The sequence below is a fragment of the Nasonia vitripennis genome, chromosome 5 (assembly GCF_009193385.2).
Source record: "Nasonia vitripennis strain AsymCx chromosome 5, Nvit_psr_1.1, whole genome shotgun sequence".
Lineage (NCBI taxonomy): Eukaryota > Metazoa > Arthropoda > Insecta > Hymenoptera > Pteromalidae > Nasonia > Nasonia vitripennis.
In genome coordinates, this window is record NC_045761.1 from 28,139,269 (window position 1) to 28,162,820 (window position 23,552).

At 45.3% G+C, this 23,552-nt stretch overlaps 3 protein-coding genes across 9 annotated transcripts in view; all 3 read left to right on the plus strand.

Moving 5' to 3' along the window:
* The first annotated feature begins 15 nt into the window (after positions 1-15).
* LOC100117653 (glutaryl-CoA dehydrogenase, mitochondrial) lies at positions 16-2,291 on the plus strand. The gene is made up of 8 exons (XM_031931030.2): positions 16-175; positions 336-368; positions 573-947; positions 1,016-1,145; positions 1,226-1,448; positions 1,516-1,745; positions 1,894-2,054; positions 2,131-2,291. Exons 1-8 carry the CDS (start codon positions 109-111, stop codon positions 2,196-2,198), a joined length of 1,287 nt encoding a protein of 428 aa, XP_031786890.1. The 5' UTR covers positions 16-108; the 3' UTR covers positions 2,199-2,291.
* Positions 2,292-2,587: 296 nt separating this feature from the next.
* Positions 2,588-9,113, plus strand: LOC100116142 (steroidogenic acute regulatory protein-like). Its single transcript, XM_008208578.4, has 11 exons — positions 2,588-2,814; positions 3,816-4,219; positions 4,294-4,374; positions 4,467-4,544; positions 4,615-4,668; positions 4,873-5,005; positions 5,090-5,286; positions 6,649-6,804; positions 6,881-6,985; positions 7,056-7,231; positions 7,321-9,113. Exons 2-11 carry the CDS (start codon positions 3,956-3,958, stop codon positions 7,514-7,516), a joined length of 1,440 nt encoding a protein of 479 aa, XP_008206800.1. The 5' UTR covers positions 2,588-2,814; positions 3,816-3,955; the 3' UTR covers positions 7,517-9,113.
* A 771-nt stretch (positions 9,114-9,884) lies between these two features.
* The window catches only part of LOC100116104 (diacylglycerol kinase 1), a 29,674-nt gene continuing 16,006 nt past the window's right edge, over positions 9,885-23,552 (plus strand). For 3 of the 7 annotated variants that reach the window (XM_031930962.2, XM_031930966.2, XM_032600259.1), the window contains exons 1-3: positions 11,913-12,214; positions 19,875-19,998; positions 20,075-20,160. In XM_031930962.2, coding sequence (XP_031786822.1) covers positions 19,935-19,998; positions 20,075-20,160 — 150 coding nt within the window. In that variant the 5' untranslated portion in view covers positions 11,913-12,214; positions 19,875-19,934. Of the gene's footprint in view, positions 10,195-11,912; positions 12,215-12,234; positions 12,342-19,874; positions 19,999-20,074; positions 20,161-23,552 lie in introns of those variants that run through there. The other 4 variants (XM_031930963.2, XM_031930964.2, XM_031930969.2 and 1 more) reach the window with 4 other exon arrangements.

Below are 23,552 nucleotides of genomic sequence, written 5' to 3' on the forward strand. Positions count from 1 at the left end.
TCTACTATTCGCTGACTTGGAAGACCTTCAGTATGCCTCTGGAAACGGGGCTGTGATAGTGTGTACGAGCCGTGTTGGACGATAAGTCAGTTTTCTATCTGTATAACCATGGCGATGCGAGTGCAAAAGCTGATCACGCAGATCTATAACGCATCGCAATCAATTTCAACGAGACGTATCCTTTTTCTAATCATTCCTATGCAAAATAATAATTTAAGTCGGTACACGCGAAAGTAAGTATACGGCATGTAACATTGACTTACTCGCATGTTAATAATTTATTATTGTACCATATATTATTCGCATTTCTTTAACAACACTTGAAATTCCATCAGAATTTTCCGTCACATCATGCCTCAGGCAAAAGCGTAAGTCACTAGATGGTCTCTTACTCAGATAAAACATTCTGTCGTCGTGAAGATTAAATTTAGTTCAAGAATCTGTGTTATCTACTTGTAAACAATGATAACTGGGGAATCTTCTATACCTACGCACAAACAATACTATCCGATAACCAAGTTATCCAATCGAAACGAATTATAAATGCATGGAATTTTTATGGGTCATTTTAGATTTTGCAGCCTTCAAATGGGAGGACCCGCTGAACTTGGAATCTTGCCTGACAGCTGACGAAATCATGATTCGAGATCAGTTTCGCACGTATTGCAATGAAAAGTTAATGCCTCGCGTTATTGAAGCTAATCGCAATGAGCACTTCGACCGATCCATCATCAAGGAACTTGGGGACATGGGTGTACTGGGCTGTACAGTCAAGGGTTATGGCGCGGCGGGTGTGTCCTCGGTAGCTTATGGTCTTCTAGCTAAGGAGATCGAGTCGATCGATAGTGGATACCGCTCGGCATTTTCTGTTCAGTCGTCTCTTGCAATCGGTGCCATCGAAGCTTACGGAAACGATGCTCAGAAAGACAAGTACTTGCCCAAATTAAGTAAGTTATTCTGGCCATAACTTATTATTTAATTCATAAAACTTATGATTAAAACTGATGATCAACAGTTTCTGGAGACCTCGTGGGATGTTTCGGTCTAACTGAACCTAATCATGGTAGTGATGCTGGAGCTTTGGAAACTCGAGCTAGGTTTGATCCTGCCAAAAAAGAATACAGGATCAGTGGTAGCAAAACATGGTGGGTAATTTGAATAGCTAAACTGAAGTTTACAGCACAACATTTTATCAGAGAATAATAATGCTTCACCATGCTTACAGGATAACCAATTCACCGATAGCAGACATTTTAATAATATGGGCCAAAGATGATAACGGCGACATTCGTGGCTTTATTGTTGAGAGAAAAGGAAATGAGAATAAACTGTCAACGCCAAAAATTGAAGGCAAATTTTCGTTGAGAGCATCGGTGACTGGTATGATACTCATGGATGAAGTTGTTGTACCCGAAGAAAACTTGATGCCGAAAGTAAAGGGTTTGAAGGTAAGCTCCGCATTGAATTGAATGGTGCGATTTATTTCGATTAATTAAAATTATGGGTCATTTTTAGGGCCCTTTCGGCTGTTTGAACAATGCTAGATATGGTATTGGTTGGGGCGCGCTGGGAGCAGCTGAAAGATGTTTAAAATTAGCGAGAGCCTATACCCTCGAAAGAAAGCAATTCAAACGTCCTTTAGCAGCTAATCAATTAATGCAGAAGAAAATGGCAGATATGATGACGGAAATTGCAATAGGCTTACAGGCTTGTTTGCAAGTAGGCAGATTAAAGGATGAGAACAAGTAAGAAATATGCCTTATATTTATTTATTTATTTATTTATTCACCAGAGTACACGACATGTATGTTTGCACTCTTGTTGAAATTGTTGAATCACTCTTGTTTGAACAGAGTTAAAATAGACTGTAAATAAGTTGATGTACATTTGCAGAGTGGCACCAGAAATGATAAGCATCATTAAACGCAATTCTACAGGCAAAGCACTAGAAATTGCCAGAAATGCTAGGGACATGCTAGGAGGAAATGGCATTTCCGATGAATATCACATAATTAGGCATGTCATGAATCTGGAGTCAGTTAACACGTATGAAGGTAATGCATTACTCAGATGATACTACTGAATGAAATTGGTATTTTTACTAATTATTTTATTTCATATTTTGTACAGGCACCCACGACATTCATGCGCTCATTTTAGGTAGAGCCATCACTGGCATTCCAGCTTTCGCTGGTTAAAGAATTGGCTTAATTAGTGTTGTACAGAATAACCATTTTTGTTATAAGAATTGTAAATAATACCAAAATATAATTCTTTTTTATATTATAATATATATTCTTTTTTATGTTATAAGTGATTTCTTATTAATTGCTCATCCTAACAAAATTTTATATCATGTCTTTTTTTATAAATTATGAAATCATAGAAAGTTGAAAATTTTTAAAAATTTTAAAAATAATTTTATTCATTTTAGAACATGTTAGTAACCGTAACGTTTATAATTTTTACCGACATACATATTGCGTACTAACAGGTAAGTCAGTGTTCTACTGTAGTTTTGTGATTTAACAGAAGATGGCGCCACGACCATATAAAAGTGCTGACACAGGTGTTCAAAAACTGAACTATTTTCATAAAATGAGCTGTCAGCTGTGTGTATAGGTTGCTGTTTACGATTCTTCTAGTGACAAAGTGTTGGAATGTGATTTGGAAGATATTTTTTAACTTATTATAAAAAATGGACAAAATCAAATGTTCGTTGAGAGGGTTTACAATTACAATAACGAATATCGCGAATGGATGGGTCGAAGGCAACAAAATTTGAAGAATCAGAAAACTCTGCAGAGAAGCAAGGTATTTTTTTCTTTTTATTGTAGTCACAAAGCGCATTAACAAGTAGCGAGAAATTGACTGTTCTCTTATTCTTGGAGTAATTAAATCATTTTCTCTTGAATATTTTTTCTTATTAGATCAAACGATTTTACATTTGAATATGAAAGGTATTTAAGGTTATGTTTTCTCTTATTGTTGAAATCTATTATTTTTCGATTGTTCCGATGATGTAGAATGTTTTTATTTGTAAATAAACGCATCACATTATGCTGACACGTATTCTTAATAAAACGATACGATTGGAATAACTAAGAAATGCGCATAACAATAATAAATTTCTTTGTTTTGGGCGTAAAGTTGTCGCATAATTTCATTATACCGCAGTATGAGTCTAGAATGTCGTGTATCTTATCATATCCTGCTCATGATATTATCAGGTAAACTTAATCAAAAAGAAAACAAGTAATTCGCATTGTGTAGTAAGATTAGAATAGTGTGGGATCTCCTTTACTCACTCACTTCTTTTATCAACAAGATATACAATGTATTTTTTTGTTATCTTTTGGCATGGTACAGTTAAAGATATATCAAACGTTTAATGTTAAAACCATCACAGTAAGTTTTTATGCTAGCCAGCGTAAAAATAATGACTAAAATAAGGTCCAGCCGAAGAAAGACTCACGCAACGACAAAAATAGAATTTGCAATAGCATTACTCTTCATGTACGTTCGATTTTAAGCTCGAGTCGAAAGCAGACATGGCTGAATCAGACATTAAAACAAACACCGTAAAACATAATATTAATTGATATCATTTGAATGCAAATTTAGTAAACGTTAAGTCTATATGATATTTCATTTTCACGTTTTCTCGCAAATCGAACAATAATGTTTTTTTTTTCGTATGAATTGGACGTTTTTATTCTTTATCATTATTTATAATAATCGATAAGTATTACTTCTTAAATTAAGCTTTGGCCAAACAATCAATATGTAAAATTTACCATCTTTCTATTTTATAGCTTTTCAATCAGCTAATTCTCGTGACAACGATCATTAACATCGCTACGTTAGAATTGGACAGTTGTATTACAAGTATTAGTCTTCGGCACGATCTTTTCGATATCAAACAAAGAATCTTCAGCACAAATCCAACCTCAGGATGATGACAGACTGCGATAGACAGATGAGGAGGGCAGCAGAGGACCGCCAGATCCGCATGGCGGCCGAGTCTATACTCAACGCTTCAATAAATTCGCAGCGCAGTAGCTATGCACAAAGTGTAAGAACTCCAGACACCGTAAACGAAGTTTTAATCGCGGGGACTCGCTACAACGGCCGCATGTCTAACGTGCGAAGGTTCTTTTGTTTGTTTGTCACCTTTGACTTTCTTTTTACCATTCTCATGTGGTTGATTTGTATTATGGTAAGTTTTAACGGAATTTCACTTCTGACGATGTCTCATAAATAATAATTTCAATTTCAATTTCTTACTTTCAGATCTCGGGTACAAATGTTCAAACCGCCTTTGTGCAGCAAATCGTTCATTACAAAATGAAAACGTCACTTTTCGATATTGTTGTGAGTATAATAACGTTATGATACGTGGGAAAGTGTGTACAAATATAAAAATTAAACTGAATCTAAAAATTATCACCTTAACTTCGTTTCAGATGGCTGCAGCTTGTCGATTTACAGTTTTATTACTATTTTACGCTCTACTGTACATGGATCATTGGTGCATTGTAGCCGTAAGCAAACAAAAATATTTTCTTTAATTCATAATACAAAAACAAGACAAAATTTTCGTACCTTTTTCAGTTGTCTACTTCATCTACTTGTGCCTTTTTGTTATCTAAGGTTTTTCTCTATGATGTGAGTATAATAACTTAAAAGTCTTTTTAAAAATGTTTTCAATGATTGCCTAATTAATTAAAAAATATTTTAAATTAGCTTCTATAATTCTACAACGTATAACAATCTCTATTGATTTTAAAACTATACTTAGACGTGAAAACGTTATTTATTCATTGTAATTATTGATGTTTTTTAAAATGAAGTTACCACTTAATATTTTAGTGGTCACAATCTAGCCAGCCAGTATTTCAAGTTCTATTGGTACTCACGTCATTTGTGCTTGTATGGGGTGAAGTTTGGTTTTTAGATATAAAAGTAATACCACAAGAGTCTCAAGCAAGGGATTGGTATTTAGGTAATGGTTTTAAAATTACTAATTACATACTACATACATTCAAAGCAAGAAATATACTAAACAAATTAATTTAATTGCATAAAGGATTTCCGAATTCTGAAAGAGCACCACTACTCAGTCCTAACGTTGAAGTGCCAGCTCTTTCGAGAGAAAACGTTGGCCACTTTTATACGCCCATGGATTCTACTGATCATTCCGATGACGAAGATGAAGTTGATCGAAAAAGGGGAAACGCGCCTTTTCTACCAGCAACCGTTGCTCAAAAACTGCCACATGAAAAGGTCAATACGTTTTTGAATTATTACTATTTCTTCTATTTAGGCGTTCTAATTAAAAACTATCATAGGGATAATACAATTTTCGACGCATTCGTCTTACCAATTTCTGGCACTTTCTGGACTGGCGAGCTAAACGCCCGAGCGTGTCTCAAGCGCAGATTTAAGCCGCGCAGTACTATTAACGTTATTTCTATATTTTGATGTAGGATTCTTCCAAATCATATGTTTTCATTAGAATCATACTAAACATTAATAATAAAAATTATTTTACGATTTGATCATTTATTTTAAACAATGTAATGAAAAAGGAAAAAATAGCCATTTGATCAGTACTAATCATTAGTTACTTCATAAGAAAAGAAACACTAAATTCTATGTTTCCAACATGTAATGATTAATCAAGCGACAGAGTATAAAACGACTTTCATTTAGACGCAGCGCTCAGTTGTTTGCTACGATTGGTGCCGAAAAGACGTTCATGATATCGCACATCTGATCCGAATTCATCTTTTAATAAACTTTTATAATTATTAGTGACTTTAATAAAGTAGTTTATTGAAATAGCGTGTTCGTATTCATAAAAATGAATTACTTAAGGGATTTCTTAATTAGCCATTGTTACATGCCCAAAATTGTATATCCAGAAAAAATTAAAAACCAAAACTCGGAAGAATTAGATACTACGGATGCTAAATGTGTAACTAGTGAAATCAGTGAGGTTTGGTCATAATTTGTTATTTAGTAAACAGTCTATTGCTTGTAATAACATACTAACATGCTTTGCTACCTGTTACCAAAATTACTATTCCATATAGCATACAAAAGTAATTTAATACATAATTTGATTTTATACGTAATTTTATATATTTTGTATAATTACATTTAAATTCACGTAAGTTGTACTGGCATTTACTCTATGATTCAGGCCTCCTTTTTAGGTACATAAAAGTGCACATACAATGTGTAAGTCTAATACAAATTCTTTTGTTACGACTTCTACAAAACAAAGTACTTCTTTGTCATTCTTAGGATACTAACAATTACTTATAATAAGAATTATATAAAAGCAAATCATTAGTTTCAATTTTTATAATCGAGGAAAATGATGAAGAAAATTTATATATAGTGTTATTCATAATTCTGACACTATCCGTGTATCAAAACTTTCCAGAAATTAATTCAAAAGAGACATAAATAAGAGATAAACGTTATAAAGAGGAAAAATGGTTTACGAAGCTTTAAAACGTCTTACAATTTTCATCGTTATTTATCCTTTAATGCTCTAACGCGAAAGAAAATATTTTCAACGGTTGCTGATCCTATCATTATCAGTATGATTTACTCTAGATAAAATGCGGTTTTTAGATTGAAGAATGTCGAAAGCGTGCTCCATCTTTACTAAAAAGTTGTCATGATCTTCTCACATCAAGCGATTGGAAAGTTGAAAAAATAACTACTGACGGGGATGTGATTTCATCCATGATGTTACCTAAGCCGGATGGGAAAATCTTTAAAATTACGGTATTAAAAATATTCCATTATTAGTTTGTAACTGTTGTAATTACAAATATAATTTTGTTCGACTTTAAATTTTCAGGGAACAATTGATGTACCAGCTGCCAAACTTATAAACAATTTATACGACAACATAGAATCCTGCACTTCATGGAATAAACAAGTTGGTGAAGCGAAAAAAATTTATGTGAGTTTAGTTTTTTATTAATTTATTAAGATACTTACAAGTTACAATTAATCCGACGCATATTGTTTAGGTTATAGATGATAATACAGATTTAGTTTATCAAGCAACTAAAGCTCTTGGAAACGGAGCAATAGGAGCCAGAGATTTTGTTGTTTTGAGACATAGGGGCAAGTATGAATCGTTTTATATTAGCAGTGGAGTATCAGTCAATTTCAGTGCCGTTCCAAGTAGAAAGAATTTCGTAAGGTAATTAATAAAATAAATCGGCTTCAATTATTAGGTTTATAGTTATGCATTCAAGTGACATATTATCTTAATAATTTGTTTTCTTAAAGAGGAGAAAATGGCATTGGTTGCTTCGCAACTCAAAGTCTAGCTAATGGTATAACCGATAGATGCCAATTTATCTGGTTGCTCAACACAAACTTAAAAGGATGGATTCCTCAAAAAATGGTCGATATGTCAACGTCCATAGGCTTGATGGAATTCATGAGCGCGTTGAGACTTCACGCAAATGCAATGAAAGACTGACACATAGATGACAAGAATAATCACGGAACTATATGTGTATCGACGTGTAAACGGACAGATAAAAGCGCGGATTCGAATCCTGAGTTAGTGCGACTTTTAAGCAACAAAGCTCTCGGCAACAGAATACTGTAAAGCTATTTGGAGCCCAAAGTCATACTCACTAAGTAACTTTCAGTTATTTTTCTATTTTTTTTACAGTCGATCAACTATTGATTTGCTAACGTTCAGCAAAACACGTTATTGTTAAGAAAAATATACAATGTTTACCAATCTTCGAATTTAGAAAGTTTTATAGTCCAAGTGAATAAGTTGAGTATGAAATAAATGTTGAATTATTCGTTTCGTATGCATATAAAATAGACGATACCTATATAACGATTGGTTATTCATTATTGTGTTATTCCATTTTTGTACATAAATATAGTAAATGTTATCCACGTCTAAAATACACGAACTCCAAAAATTCCTATTACAAAGCTTCCTTAGGAATGAAGGAGCAATACGTGTTCCTAAATTTAAAGATTGGTACAATTAGAAAAATGGGACATGAACCCCGAGGTTTAGTCATGCGCGAATAACAATTAAAAAAAAGTCTGTTAGAAATGTTACATGTATAATACACTGATAGAAATTATAATGTTGAATGGCTAATTAAATAATTACTATCGAAAGTAAGTTTTTTACTTAAACTGCTTTTTTGTTACTTTTACGTACAAGATATTTCAAACTTTACTATACATGACTTGATGTATATTGCATTTTAATTTCGATGTCTCAATAATTTAAATGAGTTAAGATGTCTGATTAATGTTAATATCATGATTTTAGCACTATTGAATGAATATTAATTTTAAGCCTTGATCTTTGTGCGAAAATTCAGTAAAGCAATTATGATTTGATTTTTTGCGAAGCAAGTTCGAGTGAGATCTATATTGTGATATATTACTAATAAATATAGCATCTTAATCTTTATATTCCACATTTTTTATTAATAATATTTTTATATTAGTCCAAAGTTGTAATGAAACAAACCAGTAAAAACGAATTGATCTTGATTAAAATTGATTTAATAACCAGCCAAAGCGATGCTGAAACAATTTCAATTTCAAAAAGTTCTCGACTTTGATTGGAGACTCTTTCTTATGTAATTATTGTACGAATGTTTTACCAATTTTAGCCGACAACAGTAAAGAGTAATGTAAAAACCGTAAAAAAGAAAATAGTATTTTGAAACTATTGAGTTGAATCCTTGATGTTAGATAGTCTTATTAAAATCATTTGTACACTCTCGGTGTACGCCGTAACGTTAAAAATGATGGATCATCATTTTGCAAATTAAGAAATATTTTGTAATATAAATATTGCACATGCTACGATAACTGTAAATTAATACAATGTAAAGGATATGCAATGTACAATGATAAATAATATAGCAGATCATTGCACTGTATGCATGATTGACTTCTGTTCAAAACTTTACTGCTCTCTTGAATGTAAACTTGTTTTTTTTTCACAAAAATCGTATCCATATGGATCTACAGTAAAATACATGTAGTCTTTTTGTATAAATAATAAAGAGCAAGAACTCGAGAGAAAACGGGCTTCAAGTTTATTTGCTCTACCAGAATGTTTTCGACCGACCAAACGTCAACGCAACATAAACGCGGTTATCCCCTTGCGCTCTGGTCGGCGCACCGGGCATTTCTGTCCGCGGCATGCGCGTATAGCAAGAGAAAAATAAAAGCTCTCCCGCAGTACTCGTGCGAGTGGAACGCGTTCAAGCGTCGTCGAGGTAGCTGCACTGTGCTGTCTTCGTCGCGGTGCTAGGCTACCAGGCACTCAGGAAGCTCGAGGAGCGCGCCAGTCGTGCCCGATGCGCTCTGCAGTTTTCCGCGGCACTTTTTGCAACGCATGCTCGCCGGATCCCAGATCGCGACCGCGCGTCTCGGACACGCGACGCCCCGAGACGGCGTGATAATACGTTATACGCTCGGCTGATGCGCGCGCAGAACATTGTTTATACTATATTAACTCGTGCGCTGCCTAATGCTGTTTTGTGCCGAAGTGCGCGTATCGCTAGTTTCTGGATATAACGAAGTAGCTGAAGATGCGAATAGAGGGCGCAGGATTGCCGAGGAACTCTCGTCGGGGAATGTTTGCGATACGTTTGTACCAACATTGGTTTTTGTGCGCGGAAAACTATACTCTGACTTTAACTCGCATGGAACATAATGCATCGAAGCTGTCGAAAAGACTTGATGTATTTGGAGGTGCGACAAGAAGTCTTCCGCACGAGAACAGCTGTGAAAGCCGCGAAATACCTCTGCCACCTCCTCTCGGATGGAGTGTGGAGCGCGCATGTACTCATTGTACGCGCGGCGAACTCGCGCATTCTACCTGCTGCTGATGTTTTACTGATACCGATCGTTCCTGGACGAGATTCTTGCCATATAAGGAAATCCGGGAAATATCTACTCGCGAGCGTTTTCACCTGCGCCTGGTTTTTCTTTGGTTCAACTGCATTATTTAAAACGTATTCTATAATTTCAATACGCGGTATTAATTTTTCCGACCTATTGCTCAGTGAATGTAAGTGTACAACTCTAGCCGGACTGGAAAACTACCAGTAGAAGTCAACAAGACAGGGATCATTCGGCTACAACCATCGACCGATAAAGGTGAGCTGACAAATCTACGTTATTCTCAACGTGAAAGGAGCCGTCATTGCACAGTGCACACACTGAACCGCGTCGATCAGGGCTCTCAGAACTTGTGGCGCACAGAATCCATTTTGACCACTACACTCAGCGCGAGCCAACAAAATCGAAGCTATCCAAAGCTCTCCAAGTCCTCTTCTCTCATTTAGCCGCTGGCAGTCTACCAACGATTGGACTACCTGGTTTTCTCTGTCTCTCTCCCTCTTAACGTAAAAAAACACGTCCGCCGCGTCGCGTTTGCGACTACGGAAACGCTGTTGCGTCGAGAAGCCCGCCAGGAGAGGTTTAACGAGCACATAGGAGGTAGGAGCGGCGCAAGAGAAACAAGTGAAAATTATACGGAACGAGCTCAGCGCTGTTTCGTCGTTACGATCAGCCCGCTTCGCGCTCATGGTTATTCCGCTCCAGGCGCAGTCAACACCTATCTGGCTGTGACTGTTTACGAGGGGATCTCTTCGTTCGCCAACGCCTTAACGGCGCGCTTTGAGTTTGTTTATTAATATTAAATGACGCAGTACGCGTAGTTCCGAATCGAGAAAATTCAAGCAAAATTATGAATTTTGATGGTGAGGGTTTTGAGACTCGTGTGAAACGCTGCAATGAATTGTTCCTTAAAATCGATAGGAATCGATCAGTAGGAATTACTCTGCCTCGCAATCTTAGTCTTCTCCAAATAAAACGGATCAGGTTTAATAAAAAAACTCGAGCAAGTTACTGCGCGTTACAGTTCCCTCGAGAATTCGGACCTTCCTCGCGTCGAAAAGTAGGTAGGGAGGAAAAGAGCGTTTTTTCAAATTCAAGAAATCGCTACACCTCTCGCATCGCTCTGCACTCCTGGTCATTTTTGCAAAAGAAGTCGCAAACTTTTTGCAATCGACCGTTGCCACGCAACCGTGCATGAGCGCGCCTTATTCCCAGGAAAAAAACTGCGCTGCATCTATAATACGGGAGAAAAAGCAAGAAGCAGCCTCAATTGTGCAATTGCTTCGGATAACACAGGCCACATTGGATAACGCGCGCCGCGAGGTAATTATACCATCGACTACCTGCATAAGTTCATATTACTCTGGTAAAATACGAGTTAATTAATACCTTAATTACAGTGCACATGATGCGGATTTTTGGCGGCCCAGAAGACGATCAAAACCAATCGGAAAATAGAGGAAAGTGTCGCTCGGGTGAAATACCGCATACGTGTCGCCTGTCGGTTGGCTCAGCTGGGACCTAGTCCGAAGGCCAACCGCCCCTTCAGCGGGCCATTCATCAACGAACGCGCCTCGAAGGCGTCGGATCAAAGGAGTTTGATTCCTCGAGTGATCAGTGCGTGCGCATATTCGAAGCCGTGTCTGGCCCGCTGCTCGAGTTCTCGCATATCGAGTTTTGAAAGCTCCCGGAAGGTCTCGATTCTCAGAGTCCTCGGCACACTCTGCAGCGGGGGCAGAAAGGAGAATCCGCTAATTGCAGAGAACAGCGGAAGGCAAGCTAGCGAGAAAAACTGATGCTGCGCCTATCTCGCTCCCCTATCAGCGGCTCTCTCTCTCTCTCTCTCTCTCTCTCTCTCTCTCTCTCTCTCTCTCTCTCTCTCTCTCTCTCTCTCTCTCTCTCTCTCTCTCTTTCCCACACTGGCGTCGCGCCGGCGCAGGTGCCGTCGTCGTCAGTGGCGCCGAGCTCTCCGAGAAGCAGCAGCAGCAGCCTCAGTCGGTCTCACGCCTCACGCGTGCGCGCACAGATCCGCAGCGCGCGCCTCCGTCGTGCGCGGCTGGCCAGATCGCGGAGAGGGACGCGAGTTCGAGCACGTAGAGTACAGCTGCCGAGTGACATCGCGAATTTCGGCGTGAATCGTGGGCGGAGCGGCTGCTGCAGAGAGACGGAGAGAGTCGGCGAGCCTCTCCCCGCGACCCCGTGCATCGGCATCCGGCGAGGACGGGAACGACGACGAGACGGGAGCGACGGCTGCGCTCGTCAGGATGTCGAGAGAATGGTGAGAGACAGACTCGGGCCCGAGCTCTCGTGCCTGGCACTGCCTTTCCATAAATCGGCTGCAGGCCAGCTAGGCACGCTTTTGTTTACATCGGACTTTCTTCGCCTGTTCTTCACTCGAGTCTCTGGTAATTCGCGTGTGCGCAAAACAAGCTGCCGAAAGCGAAAACTGCGCGGAGGGCGTGTGCAGCTGGCAAAGTTTGTGTTTATTCCGCTGGCTCGCCCCTGGAAGATCGGCTCTGTCAAAGCGCGATGCATTTGCATCTCGCGCGCGAACGCTCGCCCCCCGAGTTCTTGATTGCCGAAAATACTTACGCGACTTGGCACTTTCATCGCTGTATGCGCCGCGGAGATAAGAGTCTGGCCCGATGCTGGGACTCTCCCGAGTCTAAGAGTAGACGTGTTTTTCCAGTTCGTGAACAATCCTTCTCGCTCTCGCTTATCTGTGTGAGCGATAAAATCTGTGTACGCAAATATCTGTGACACGCGCCAGAGTTTCGTCCGCAGGATCCCGCGTGCGGTTTCCAACTGTTTTCCTCGCCGGACTGAGAACTCGTCCCTATGAACCCTCCCAATGCTGCAGATTGCAGCAAAAGCGCGTTTCATTCGCGACGCTTGATAACACACGCATCCAGCGGGCTGCTATGAATGCTGGAATTCTGCCTGAACTGACGCCTAGCATGAGTGGACCGTCGTGCGCACATAAATACCCGTACATGCAGCCTGTACAGCGGCGTGCACACATGCTGAACGAACTCGGGAGGCTGGAAGTTTGTTTACTATCCGAGCACCCAGTGCCGGATTCTCCGACCATAGTATACGGCGACTAAAATTGTAATCCGATTGCGAATTCAGCTTCCGAAGCGCTTCCGCGACAACTTCTCATTCCATTATCTCGAGTTTTCCCTGCCGGAGCTTTTCAGCCAAAATTACTCGCGCCCTCTTAAAATCCATGGAAGCTTTCTCCGCACTTCAAATGAATACTTCGAACGTGTGATTGTTGTAAAAGAAAAAAGCTCGTTTGGCATGCATTCAAAATACGTGGTACACGCTTTTGGCGATATCGTTCCGACGCCCTGCGAGATGGACGGATTCCGGGTTCATCATAAATATTTATTATAAATCAAGCTCGCGCTTTAAATAAGCTTGTTGAAGCGTCGGCTCCTCGGCTCCTCGTCTCCTTGATTTCCCCGAGAGGCGGGAACGAGGAGAGAAGAGCTTGGGAACAGCGCTCGCTCGCAAGCTGCGAATCGAAGCGCCAGAAATACTTGCGTGTACGCGTGCACGCCGCGCTCTGACCTAATTTTTATTGCGCTCAGCTCTCCCTCTATCTCTCGAAATACAATGAGGAAGATACGCGTGCCCGAGGGGCGTTTGTAATTCCGAGGATGATTTACAGCGTGGAAACACAGCGAGGCCCGGCCGACGCTGCTTATTTTTACGGGCTTTTTATATATTTTATCTTTCGTTTGCTTTCGCTCGCTCGATCTCGCGTAGCGCGTGCGTCTAATGGCAAAACTACGCAGGCCGCTCTGCATGATCCAATTCCTCGCGAAAAAGCATCTTTAGTCTTTTATTCGCGCCCCATTGCGTGCTGCGCAATAGACTCGTGCTCGAGCGTGTGAATTGTGTAGATATAATTACTATCGAAGTATATAAGTGTGTCCGGGCACGGTGCCAGCGGCGGCAGCGTCCACGAAATTATTAATGCTCTCAATTGCCGGCTGAAATATGGAGCGGCTGCGGAAAATCCGCCGAACGTACTGATATACGGGATGTAACAACAGAGATCAATTGGGCTTAGTTCTCGCGTGAGTCAGGCGCGACGAGTGTGGGAACCGGGAAGTACCCCGGGATGCCTTCTTGCAGCCGACCAAGCCTGTTCTGCTGCATCGGAAACTTGGGACGAGCTCAAATTTGACTCGGGCTGCGGGTGTGCGATTGTGGCCTGACATCTCTGCGCGAGGTGTATTTTCAACAGGTAGTTGATTCTCCCGCGGCCGCCTTTTTTCTCTCCCTACTCCGCGCGCGCCCTCTCGCTTTCGTGAGGTACGTTAGCGTACATATACAACTGCAGACTGGCCGCGTTTCCGGCTCGCTCGTTCATTCGTATGCAGATTTGACGATGGACGTCTGCAGTCTCTCGGGAGCCCATATGCGGGCTCCAGCTATCATATCCGTCCCGGCGCAGCGCCGCTCAGAAGAGAGGATCGCGCGAGCGAAGAAATAAAGAAGACGAACTATTGCCATCGGGCATGCAGAGAGGCGTGTCTCCTCGGCCGATCGCTTTGAAGTCGCGTTCGCGCTCGCGCGCTCGTTATTAATACGCGCGCTCGCGACGACGCTTTTATTGGATATTATCGACGAGCTGGCGCGAGGGATGAAAGAGAGCGCCGGGAATATTTTCCGACGTCCGAGCTCCCCTTTTTTACTGCTCTAACCGCAGGGATATGCATCAGCGGTATGTCCTGCGCCAGTGCTGCTTATCGCTTATATACCTATACACGATCCCCGGCGGCCGACGATGCTCAAGGTCGTGCTGCCGAGCGTCGCCATGACGACGACGCCAGCAGCCCCGACGAGAGAGAAGCGGACCACTCCTGCCTGCCCCATACATGTAGACCGGATAGGTAGCGGCGTGCCTATTACATACCCTTGCCTCGCGGATGTCCATGGGCGAAGGGCGAAGGGCGTAGCGCACGCAGGCGTCACAGCTAACGAGACCGCTCCATCTCCTAAAGTCACGGGGACTTTGGCCAATTTTTCCCGGCAATTTTCAGGGCTCGTCAGGCAACAACGGATTAGGGCTGTGCACGATTATGTTTCTATCGGTGCTCGTGCATGCCTAAGCTAGTCTCTCCGTTGGGCGCAACGATCAATACCGAGGAATGCCATGCCAGAGCCGCAGCTTTCGTGATGCAGCCTCGAAAGAGGGACGGAGCTTTATGATTGCATTCCACGGATAAAGGAGCCTCGAGGCAAAAGATTTAGGCACACACTCGAGCATAGTCCGACGAGCGAAGAAAGCAAGACGCCGCGTGCTCGCGTATGCGCTGCCGCTGCTGGCGCCGGGCCAACTCCGCCGTTCGCGAATAATAAGGTGCATAATTAAATACTGCAGGGAGGAGTCGCGCGCTGATTGCAGCCAAGTTCAAGAGTAGATGAGCAGCGCTTGCCGAAAATTGAGGCATTGAGGCACTCGAATGACTCGCGAGTGTGCCGCTGCACGTGATTTCGATTGCTTTATAGATGGGCTGCTCGCGCCGGAGAACAAAGAGACACGTTGAGGCAAGACAAGAGCGCGTTGTGTCGTCTCGCGCGCTTCGAGGGGCTTTCGAGGGGAGCGACTGGAAAATTCGTCAGACCAATTGTCGACTCTTTCCGCGCGCCTCTAGCCGGCGCAGCCGTTATTCATTTACGACTGCACTTTATTCCACGGGGATTTGCCAGCGGCATTATCCACTTTGGCCGCAGGAGTAGCCGTGTTCCCGACGCGCTCGCATTTTTAAGGTTCGCGGATGTCGCGCGAAACTGATGCCGATCATGCACGCACGTACGCGGGCTTGTAATCCTAAAAATAAGTCCACAGGCTAGTGCTCACGAGGGGCTCGCACACGCACGCTGCGGACAGACATACCTCCGTCAAACAACGCGAGGGGTGCGTCAGCCAGCGGCGGCTCTTACCTTAATTGCGCGTTTGATTAACGAGTATCGATTCTCGAGGGCTCTGCGAGAGAAGGAAGATCGCGGCGAGAGCCTTCGCAATCGTTTTACAATCGTCGCGTCCGCGTACGGCAACTACGAACATCCGTATAACGCTGCGCTGAATCACGTATTTTTCGACATTTTTGAACGCGACTCGCCAACGCTGTGAAAAAATGCGCAGCAGAAAGAGAGAAAGCTCTCCTTTGGTAGGGAAGCTGTCTATTTTAAAAGGCCTTTTTCGCATCGATTTTTTCCAGCCGTGCGTGAAGTTTCTCTAGAGCTACGGTATCAGTTTTCGATGGAAAAAGCGAGAGTTCATCAGCAAAGCGGCGCGGATTCTCTTGGCGTGAAAAATGTCGAGCCTTGCATAAAATTAGTCAGTTCTGCGGTTTGAAATTCGATTTCAAAGCAATCAAAGTAGTCTTGGAAAAATGTCACGACAGTAAGCTCGTGGCGCTCTTAACTGCATGAAATTTTCGAAAGAGGGAATTGGCTGGAAAAGCCCCGTCGCCGCGGCTCGTTTGATAACGCGCGGAAAGGCAAGGGACAATGCGGCTTTGACGCTGGGCGCCGCTTTCCGCTAGGCTAGTTTGGCTGCTTTCGTTTGAGCTACGGCCTTTCCTTTTGTTTCGGGCGCGAACACCGATCACTCCCAGAAGGGGGTCACGGATAAATAATTTCGCTCCTCCAATGCTCTTCTCCATTGCGCTGCGTGCGCGCACACTATGTCGCTTTGTCGTCGGACTAGCTGCTGCTTTATAGAGGCTGCGCTCCTCCATCTTCAGCTTTCGCCCGGCCTTTGCTCAATTTTTCATTTCCCGGTCTGCATGGGCGAAAGGCTCGCTCCAAGACAATGGCTGTATCCCGGCATCCGGCATAACTGCGCGCGCTCGTTTGCGTCAAGAGAGAGAGAGAGAGAGAGAGAGAGAGAGAGAGAGAGAGAGAGAGAGAGAGAGAGAGAGAGAGAGAGAGAGAGTGTAACGGCGGCGGAGTAAAATTAGAGACGGAGCGCGGGATAAAACACTGCCCGCGGCGTCAGGCCCGGAAGATAAACGGCTCGCGAACATCTGGGGCTGCAGAATTATCTTCGGCGACTGTAGTAATAACATCAGAGCCGGCTCTAGCCCGAATATAGGTGTAAATAAGCGATCTTGTTCGGATCGCTCATCTTCCGCCAAGTCCGCCGCGCTTTCCCCAAACATTGCTAATCAGCTGATGAGCGCGGACAATCTCGTTAACGCTCGTCGCAGAGGGGCGCGCGGGGGCAACTTTTTCCCACTCTCGATTCAGGTGCGTGCCTCACACCCCCTACTTATAGCCGCCCCCGCAGCTCCAAGGCTATCCCCTCGCTCTTTAGATTTTTCATCCTCCGCCAAGGATATTGTCTACGTGGCGGCCATACATATTTTGCGAAAGCGCCCGCGAACACGTCCGCCGATTTGTTAGGACGACTTCGAGATCGCGTAGCTGTAGCTGGATCACGTCGACGTCGCGTACCGCGGGCTCGCCCGTGAAGCATGCCAATCGTCGCGATGGAGCCATTAGAAACATCGCCCAATAATTAAGCTCTTCAGCGTGTCAACCTTCCGCCTACTCCACTTTTATCCCGGCGCGCGACAGCTAATTAAAAGTGCTCCCACTCTCGGCGCGAAGGGCACACGCACGCGCCCCGTGCGATGTGTACAAGAAGCCAGAATCCGAGTGTAGCTCAGGGCGGCGCAAACGTTTTTAATTAAAGAAATTCCACTTGGGGCGCAATCGCGAGAATTTACACGCACGGCCTAAGCGCAGGGCGGAACAGCTCGTCATCGCAGGGCCGACGCAATTTCAAAGCTGCCCTGCTCGCGCCCCCGAGCATTTTCAATTAATCGCGATCGTTACGCCCTTGATGCCGTTTTTCTCACCTCTCGACATCGCGCTCTACGTCGAGAGCTAATCGAATGTTGCAGCATAGAGTCCGGCTGGTGTCCGGAAATATCCTAACGTTTGCGACAATATTAACTCGGACGTTTATATTTAATGAGTTCGTCAGCATTAATTGCGTGCGTAGACCACTTTGCGAACTTAATTTAGAACTCCCGCTTGGGAAGTTAATTTCCCTAAGAGATTATTCATTCGCAGCTGTTGTATACGAATACCTTTTCGTTTTGAGATTCATAAGAATAAGTTTTTCAATTTCATAATTGAGCGGCGATGCGGCTTTATTTGCTATTTTCATTAAATCAAGAAAATAGCTTTATCTTCTTCTATGCATGCATATTAGATTTATACGCCCACTTGCCATTCAGATTTGCTCTTCCACCTTCTTCCGACTCTTTTCATCTCCTCAGGGTGAAAAGTCGGCGTCGCATAAATACGAAGCTACGTTTTCCCTGTACATACCTATATATACAAAATATTATACATACATCAGCGGATCTCGAATATTCGCGATTCGCCGTGTACCCTGCGCTGGGAGTTCCACTCGGATATAATAGGAGATCTGTCCGATATGAAAGGACGAACTGATAACACGATAATGGCACGCCCGCGAGAGGAAAAGTTGCCAAGAAACAAGCAGTTCATTATATTAAGTGAATTAAAAAATGTCGAATAATTCAATGAGTGGCCGGTGGGAAGTCATAATCTCGGATCCGCAAAGCAACTTGACTCAGGCATCAGAATTTCATAAGCCGCGCGCTTCGCAATCGTTGAATGGATTCGCGAGCAGTCGCGTTTATAAACTGCACGACTTTGATCGTTACTGCGGGCGAAAATATTTATAGGCCCGCTGTTCCGGTAATTAGTGGCGCTGTGTTGTTGGGGTGAATCTGAAAATTCGTAGATTTCTTCGACTGCTCGGCTTTAGAAGGAGAAGTGTTTTTTCCGTGCCGCAGCACAAGTCCAGCGGCTAGAGCTTTTGCATCGAAAGTTGGCGAGCTCTCGCGGCTCTCGGCAGCCTGGAGCCAATAAACGGCTAATTATAGCTTCGCGCAGTGCTGCTTATGCATGTATCGATTGGTTTATTTATCCGCGGGAGTAAATGTCGGTATATAGAGCGAGCCGATGAAACGGCATTTCGCGGACGATGGATAGCTGCTCGAGGTCGACGCGGTGGTCGCCGCGTGTCGCTCGCAGCCAGTGTGCACGAGAAAATAACGAGTGTTTGTTCAAATTTGTAGGAAGGTGTGCTCTGGCAACACATGTCTGGCCCAGAGTTTTCCTCTGGGCTCTTGGAGGGAGTTCAACCTGTAACGATTGCCGGGAACGGCCCGGAGCGCGCGCGCTCTGCTTCCCCGCCGGTGTTCTCGGGCGACAGACGAAGACGGATGGAGCTGAAACAAATGATGTTGTCTCGTCTAATTTTTATTTACTTCTGGTGCGCGCAGGGGGAACAAACGATCCCTCAAGCTCTCGCTTCGTTCTCCGGCGTGTTTCGCGGAAAGATCGACGTTCCGCTCGAGCCGTTTCGGGTTCTCTTGCCTGGGGAATTAAGGGCCGAAAAACCAGCAGTACACTTTGTAATCGCGATCTTGTTGCCGGGCCCTCTTTGACGCGATATATTATACGTCGAAAGAGCTGATTAACCCTTTTAGCCGGGATCAAGAATCAGCCGATTGTTTGCGCGCGAGGATCTGCTGACGGAAACACGAGTCGCCGACTCGCCGGTGCTGGCGGCTGGAAATAGCTCGTCGTAAGAGAGATATCCCAGGGAGCGATAACTGGCGCATCGGGTAGCTAGTCAAATGAGCACAATATAATAGGGGAGCACGGTATTTTTCGCGTGCGAGGTTGCTGTTATAGAAATAAACGAAGGGCAGGATTCGCGCGCGAGAGCGCATAGGCTATTTACAGGAAGGCGCATCGGGAGGAGGAGAAAAAAGGCGTATACTCGGCCGGCCTTGCTACGCGCTCTCGCCGGCTCCGACGACTTGACATCGACAGCCGATGAAACAGTGTGATGCGTTTGTTCGCAGGTGACGAAAAGCCTTGGCTCAGGTGGCTAGCCGTTGACCGGCCGCGACAAGAAGCCCAGGATGGCCCTCCAGTGGGATAAGCTCTCGCCGGCCGAGTTCCAGCAGCTTCAGGATTTGGCAGCCTGTGAGTATGCTTGCTCTCCAGTCCAGAGACGAAAAATCACACCAATGACAATGCCGCCGTTCGCTCTGTTTCGCAGACTCGTCGAGAAAGCTGCAGGATGTGCTCCTGGAGTTCTGCGCGGCCTCGACGCCGGGCGGCGTCCCGAAATACCATCCGGACGGAGTAAGTGCAGCCTCTCGATATATAACCTTTCGTCGCGGCAGTCTGTCGATCAGTGCAGTGCTCGCGAATTCGCGGATCGTCCCTGCAGTTGACGCGCAACTACGTGTGATGGATAGCGTACAATTAAGCACGCCGCGGACATCAACTCAAGAGCAGTCCACTTCGAAGCGCGCGGCTGCAAAGATTACGAGGAGGCTCCATACGCGCCCGACTATTTCGTTTAATCGTCGCTTCGCCCCCGGCCGTTATTAACAGGCACGGGCCCTCGAGAGCCTATCGAAGCGCCTATCGAAGAAGAAACGACGGCGCCGACGATTATCTCCCATCCGAGCGTAAAAAGGCACTAACTCGGCATTATTGAGATCGAGACGTGCGGCTGAACTTGTTCATTGAATGACATTTTGATGCTCTTTTGCGTTTCTCATTAAGCTCTCGTCGCAGCTGCTACGTGAAGCTACAGTGTACCGTTTCCCAACGAGCCGCGGGTATGAAAAATTACGCCGACTAACGAGACAGCTCGTAAAATATAAGAATCGCCCGGCCGCGCTTGAAATCTTCCGAGTGAAAATTCCCCTCCCCCTCGTACCGCGTGTAGATGGGAAAAACGCGGAATTGAAATGAGAGCAGCAAACGCGAACGACGGACCGTCAGCGGTCAGCTGTCGGAGCCAGACGACTCGCGTTACGCGTACGGAGATTGGAATCGTGATAGCGCCTCGCAAGAGAGGCTTCTTCTCGCGGAGCCGAGGACGAACGCGTTACGCGCGTTGTCGACGGGGATGTTTCGACGAGACCGATCGACGCGTATCATGCAAGTACACTTCGCTGTATGCATCAGCCGACAAAGACGGCTCCGCAATTTCCTTTTCACGCGCACGGACTGACGGCGCGCGACGCAACCGAGGCGTTCTGAATGCATTCGTATCGTTGAGCGTTTTGCCAAGGCAGGCACGTGGATGCGCGGGAGCGACGAGGAGCTCGCCTGGTACATCTATATACTGCTAATTGTTACGCATACGAGTTTTTTTCCCTCGACGCGCGATCGAGCTGTATGCCTATTGTGCAGTGAAGAGTTCAGCCCCGAGTTGAACAATGGCCGTGTGTCGCGTGACGCGCGTCGACTGTCGAGGAAACTTGCTCGCCTCTCGGCTCTCTCCCTTTCTCGCTCCCGGCCTATTCAGGAACTTCGGAACGTACATAATGAACTGGAAATTTTCAGTATAGCCGAGCTCATGGGCAGCAGTATATCGTACATTGTATATCAGGCTGCAGGCATCGATGGGCCCGCAGGAGCAGAGCAGGATGCTCGCCCGCCGATCTCTCGAGAGAAGGAACTGCCCGGGGCATGAAACGGAGGAAACGGTGAATAACAAGCGGCAGGCCGCGGCAAACTCGGCTGGAAATGAGGCACAGGCGAGATAAGGGTCAGGCTGAGGGCAAAGGAACTACGCGAACTCTCGAAGGCGGGGTCGCGCTCCTTACGTCATCCGGCCACTCCAAGGCGAGACGCATTATGGGGGCGCAGAAATGCGTGTGCAATGTGCATAGGCTGTGCTCGGATCAGCCGGAATTAGACTTGAAATTTAATCGCGCTTCCCGACGTCGGGACAAATTAGACCGATCCGATCCTATCGCTCGCAGGGGAGTGCTCGGAGCGAGTGACAGCTAATCCGAAATCAAGCAACAAATTCGGGAGATTATCAAAGCGACGCACGGGCGGAAAAAAGAGGGTCACGCGAGACGACGTGTGCAGCGCGAAGACGAGAGCACACTCGTGCGCTCGAGGACCGGACAGTGGACGCGTACGTGTGTGCCATCTCCTCTCCGCCTCTCGCCGAGTGGATATTGTGAAGTGGCGCTCCGAGAGGCTCGGATGACGAAAAGTGAAATGAAGTGCCGCGGCCTACCCCCCGGTCCTCTAATTAGTCTGCGTTATATTCTCGTCCCATATTTCGATAAATCTGAGAAGAGAGAGGCTCCCTCCCCGCCCCAGAGCGCACTTTCCAATTACCGATGGCCCATTGCTCAGCCGCGCTCGATTCATCACTCGACCTGCACCATAAATCTCCGGATCGGGCCGCTTTCCGAAAATTGGCAGCAATCATATACAGGCTTCGCGCATCTCTCGCGGCATCTGCAGGAATGAGAGGAAAAAGGAAACGGAGCTCTCGCGCGAGTGCTGCACGGCGTATTTGCCATGTAAAAATCGAGTCTTGGGCGGCGGCGGGAATCCCCTCGGCGGCCTCGGGGATTCATCCCCCGTGGCTCTCGTGTGCGGATACTCTCTCTCTCTCTCTCTCTCTCTCTCTCTCTCTCTCTCTCTCTCTCTCTCTCTCTCTTTCTCGCCTCGCCTCGCCTCTCCCTCAGGTTCCTTTAACCTCGTTTCGCCGACGACACCGCCGCTGCCCGGCTACCTCGGGTCGCTCCTTTTTATCGCGATGCCCCATTCGCTTTTATCGGAGGAAAGTGAGGCGCGAGCGGGGGAGGATGCATAATTGAACGGGCGGCTACAACTGTCCGATTAGATAAGTTGGCGAGGTTTAAATTGAGGATCGTGGATCGTGCGGCCCTTGTTGCTTGTGTCGAGAGTTTGAGACAGTTGATCGACTCCGAGGAAATCAAAGGTCGAAACACGAATTGCCGAACTGCCGAATCGGCGAAGCCGCGCGCGAAAGGCAGAGTATGAGCGTTGGAGGGAAAAAGGTCGCCGCTATAAACAAGCCAGCCCTCCTTGCGCGCGTCCCTCAAAAAAATAAACACGTCACGCAGTGCCATCCCAGGACGACCCTTGACCATTCTGGCTCGTTCACGTCGAAAAGTATTATATCGCGCGCGAAGAGCGCTACGTCACCGCGTCCCCATGGAAACGGGCTGCGGGAGCCCTCTGACGTCACGCTGATGCCGGTGTGCGTGTGTGTGTGTGTGCGCGCGCGCGCGCAGCGGAAGGGGGCGAGAGAGAGAGAGAGAGAGAGAGAGGGGTCGCTGCACTCGGCGCAGAGCGAGCGTGTGTCGTCACACGAGGACGAGCAAGGCGCGGCGGCGTCTGATGGTTATCTGCACAGGACTTTTCCGCGCTCAGGAAAATGTTTTTCCACGATTGCTCGACTCGATTGCTTTGTTTTGCCGCTCCAGCTTTCGTTCTGGTTATCGTGCGAGCCTGTTGGGCATACTGCAAAAACTGACACGTCGTGGTTCGAGGAATCGATCAATCTGGCTTCTCGGTCGAAAAGCTCACTTTTCAAATCCGAATCACGAAGAAGCGCGCGGGAAGCTTTCTTTCCGTCCGAAAATCACGGAGCCCAATTAGCGTCCTTTTACTGGGACGACACCAGCCAGCGAGGCTCGATCCCACACTCCACGCATCCCTCGGCTCTTCTGCTTCTTGCTTAATGC

Excerpts from the sequence above, each read along its gene's own strand:
- LOC100117653 (XM_031931030.2), top strand. The coding sequence starts at position 109 with ATGGCGATGCGAGTGCAAAAGCTGATCACGCAGATCTATAACGCATCG. Across the intron at positions 369-572 it reads ATCATGCCTCAGGCAAAAGC|ATTTTGCAGCCTTCAAATGG; the intron begins GTAAGTCACTAG and ends GGGTCATTTTAG. Across the intron at positions 1,746-1,893 it reads AGATTAAAGGATGAGAACAA|AGTGGCACCAGAAATGATAA; the intron begins GTAAGAAATATG and ends GTACATTTGCAG.
- LOC100116142 (XM_008208578.4), top strand. The coding sequence starts at position 3,956 with ATGATGACAGACTGCGATAGACAGATGAGGAGGGCAGCAGAGGACCGC. Across the intron at positions 4,375-4,466 it reads CGTCACTTTTCGATATTGTT|ATGGCTGCAGCTTGTCGATT; the intron begins GTGAGTATAATA and ends ACTTCGTTTCAG. Across the intron at positions 5,287-6,648 it reads AAAAACTGCCACATGAAAAG|ATTGAAGAATGTCGAAAGCG; the intron begins GTCAATACGTTT and ends TGCGGTTTTTAG.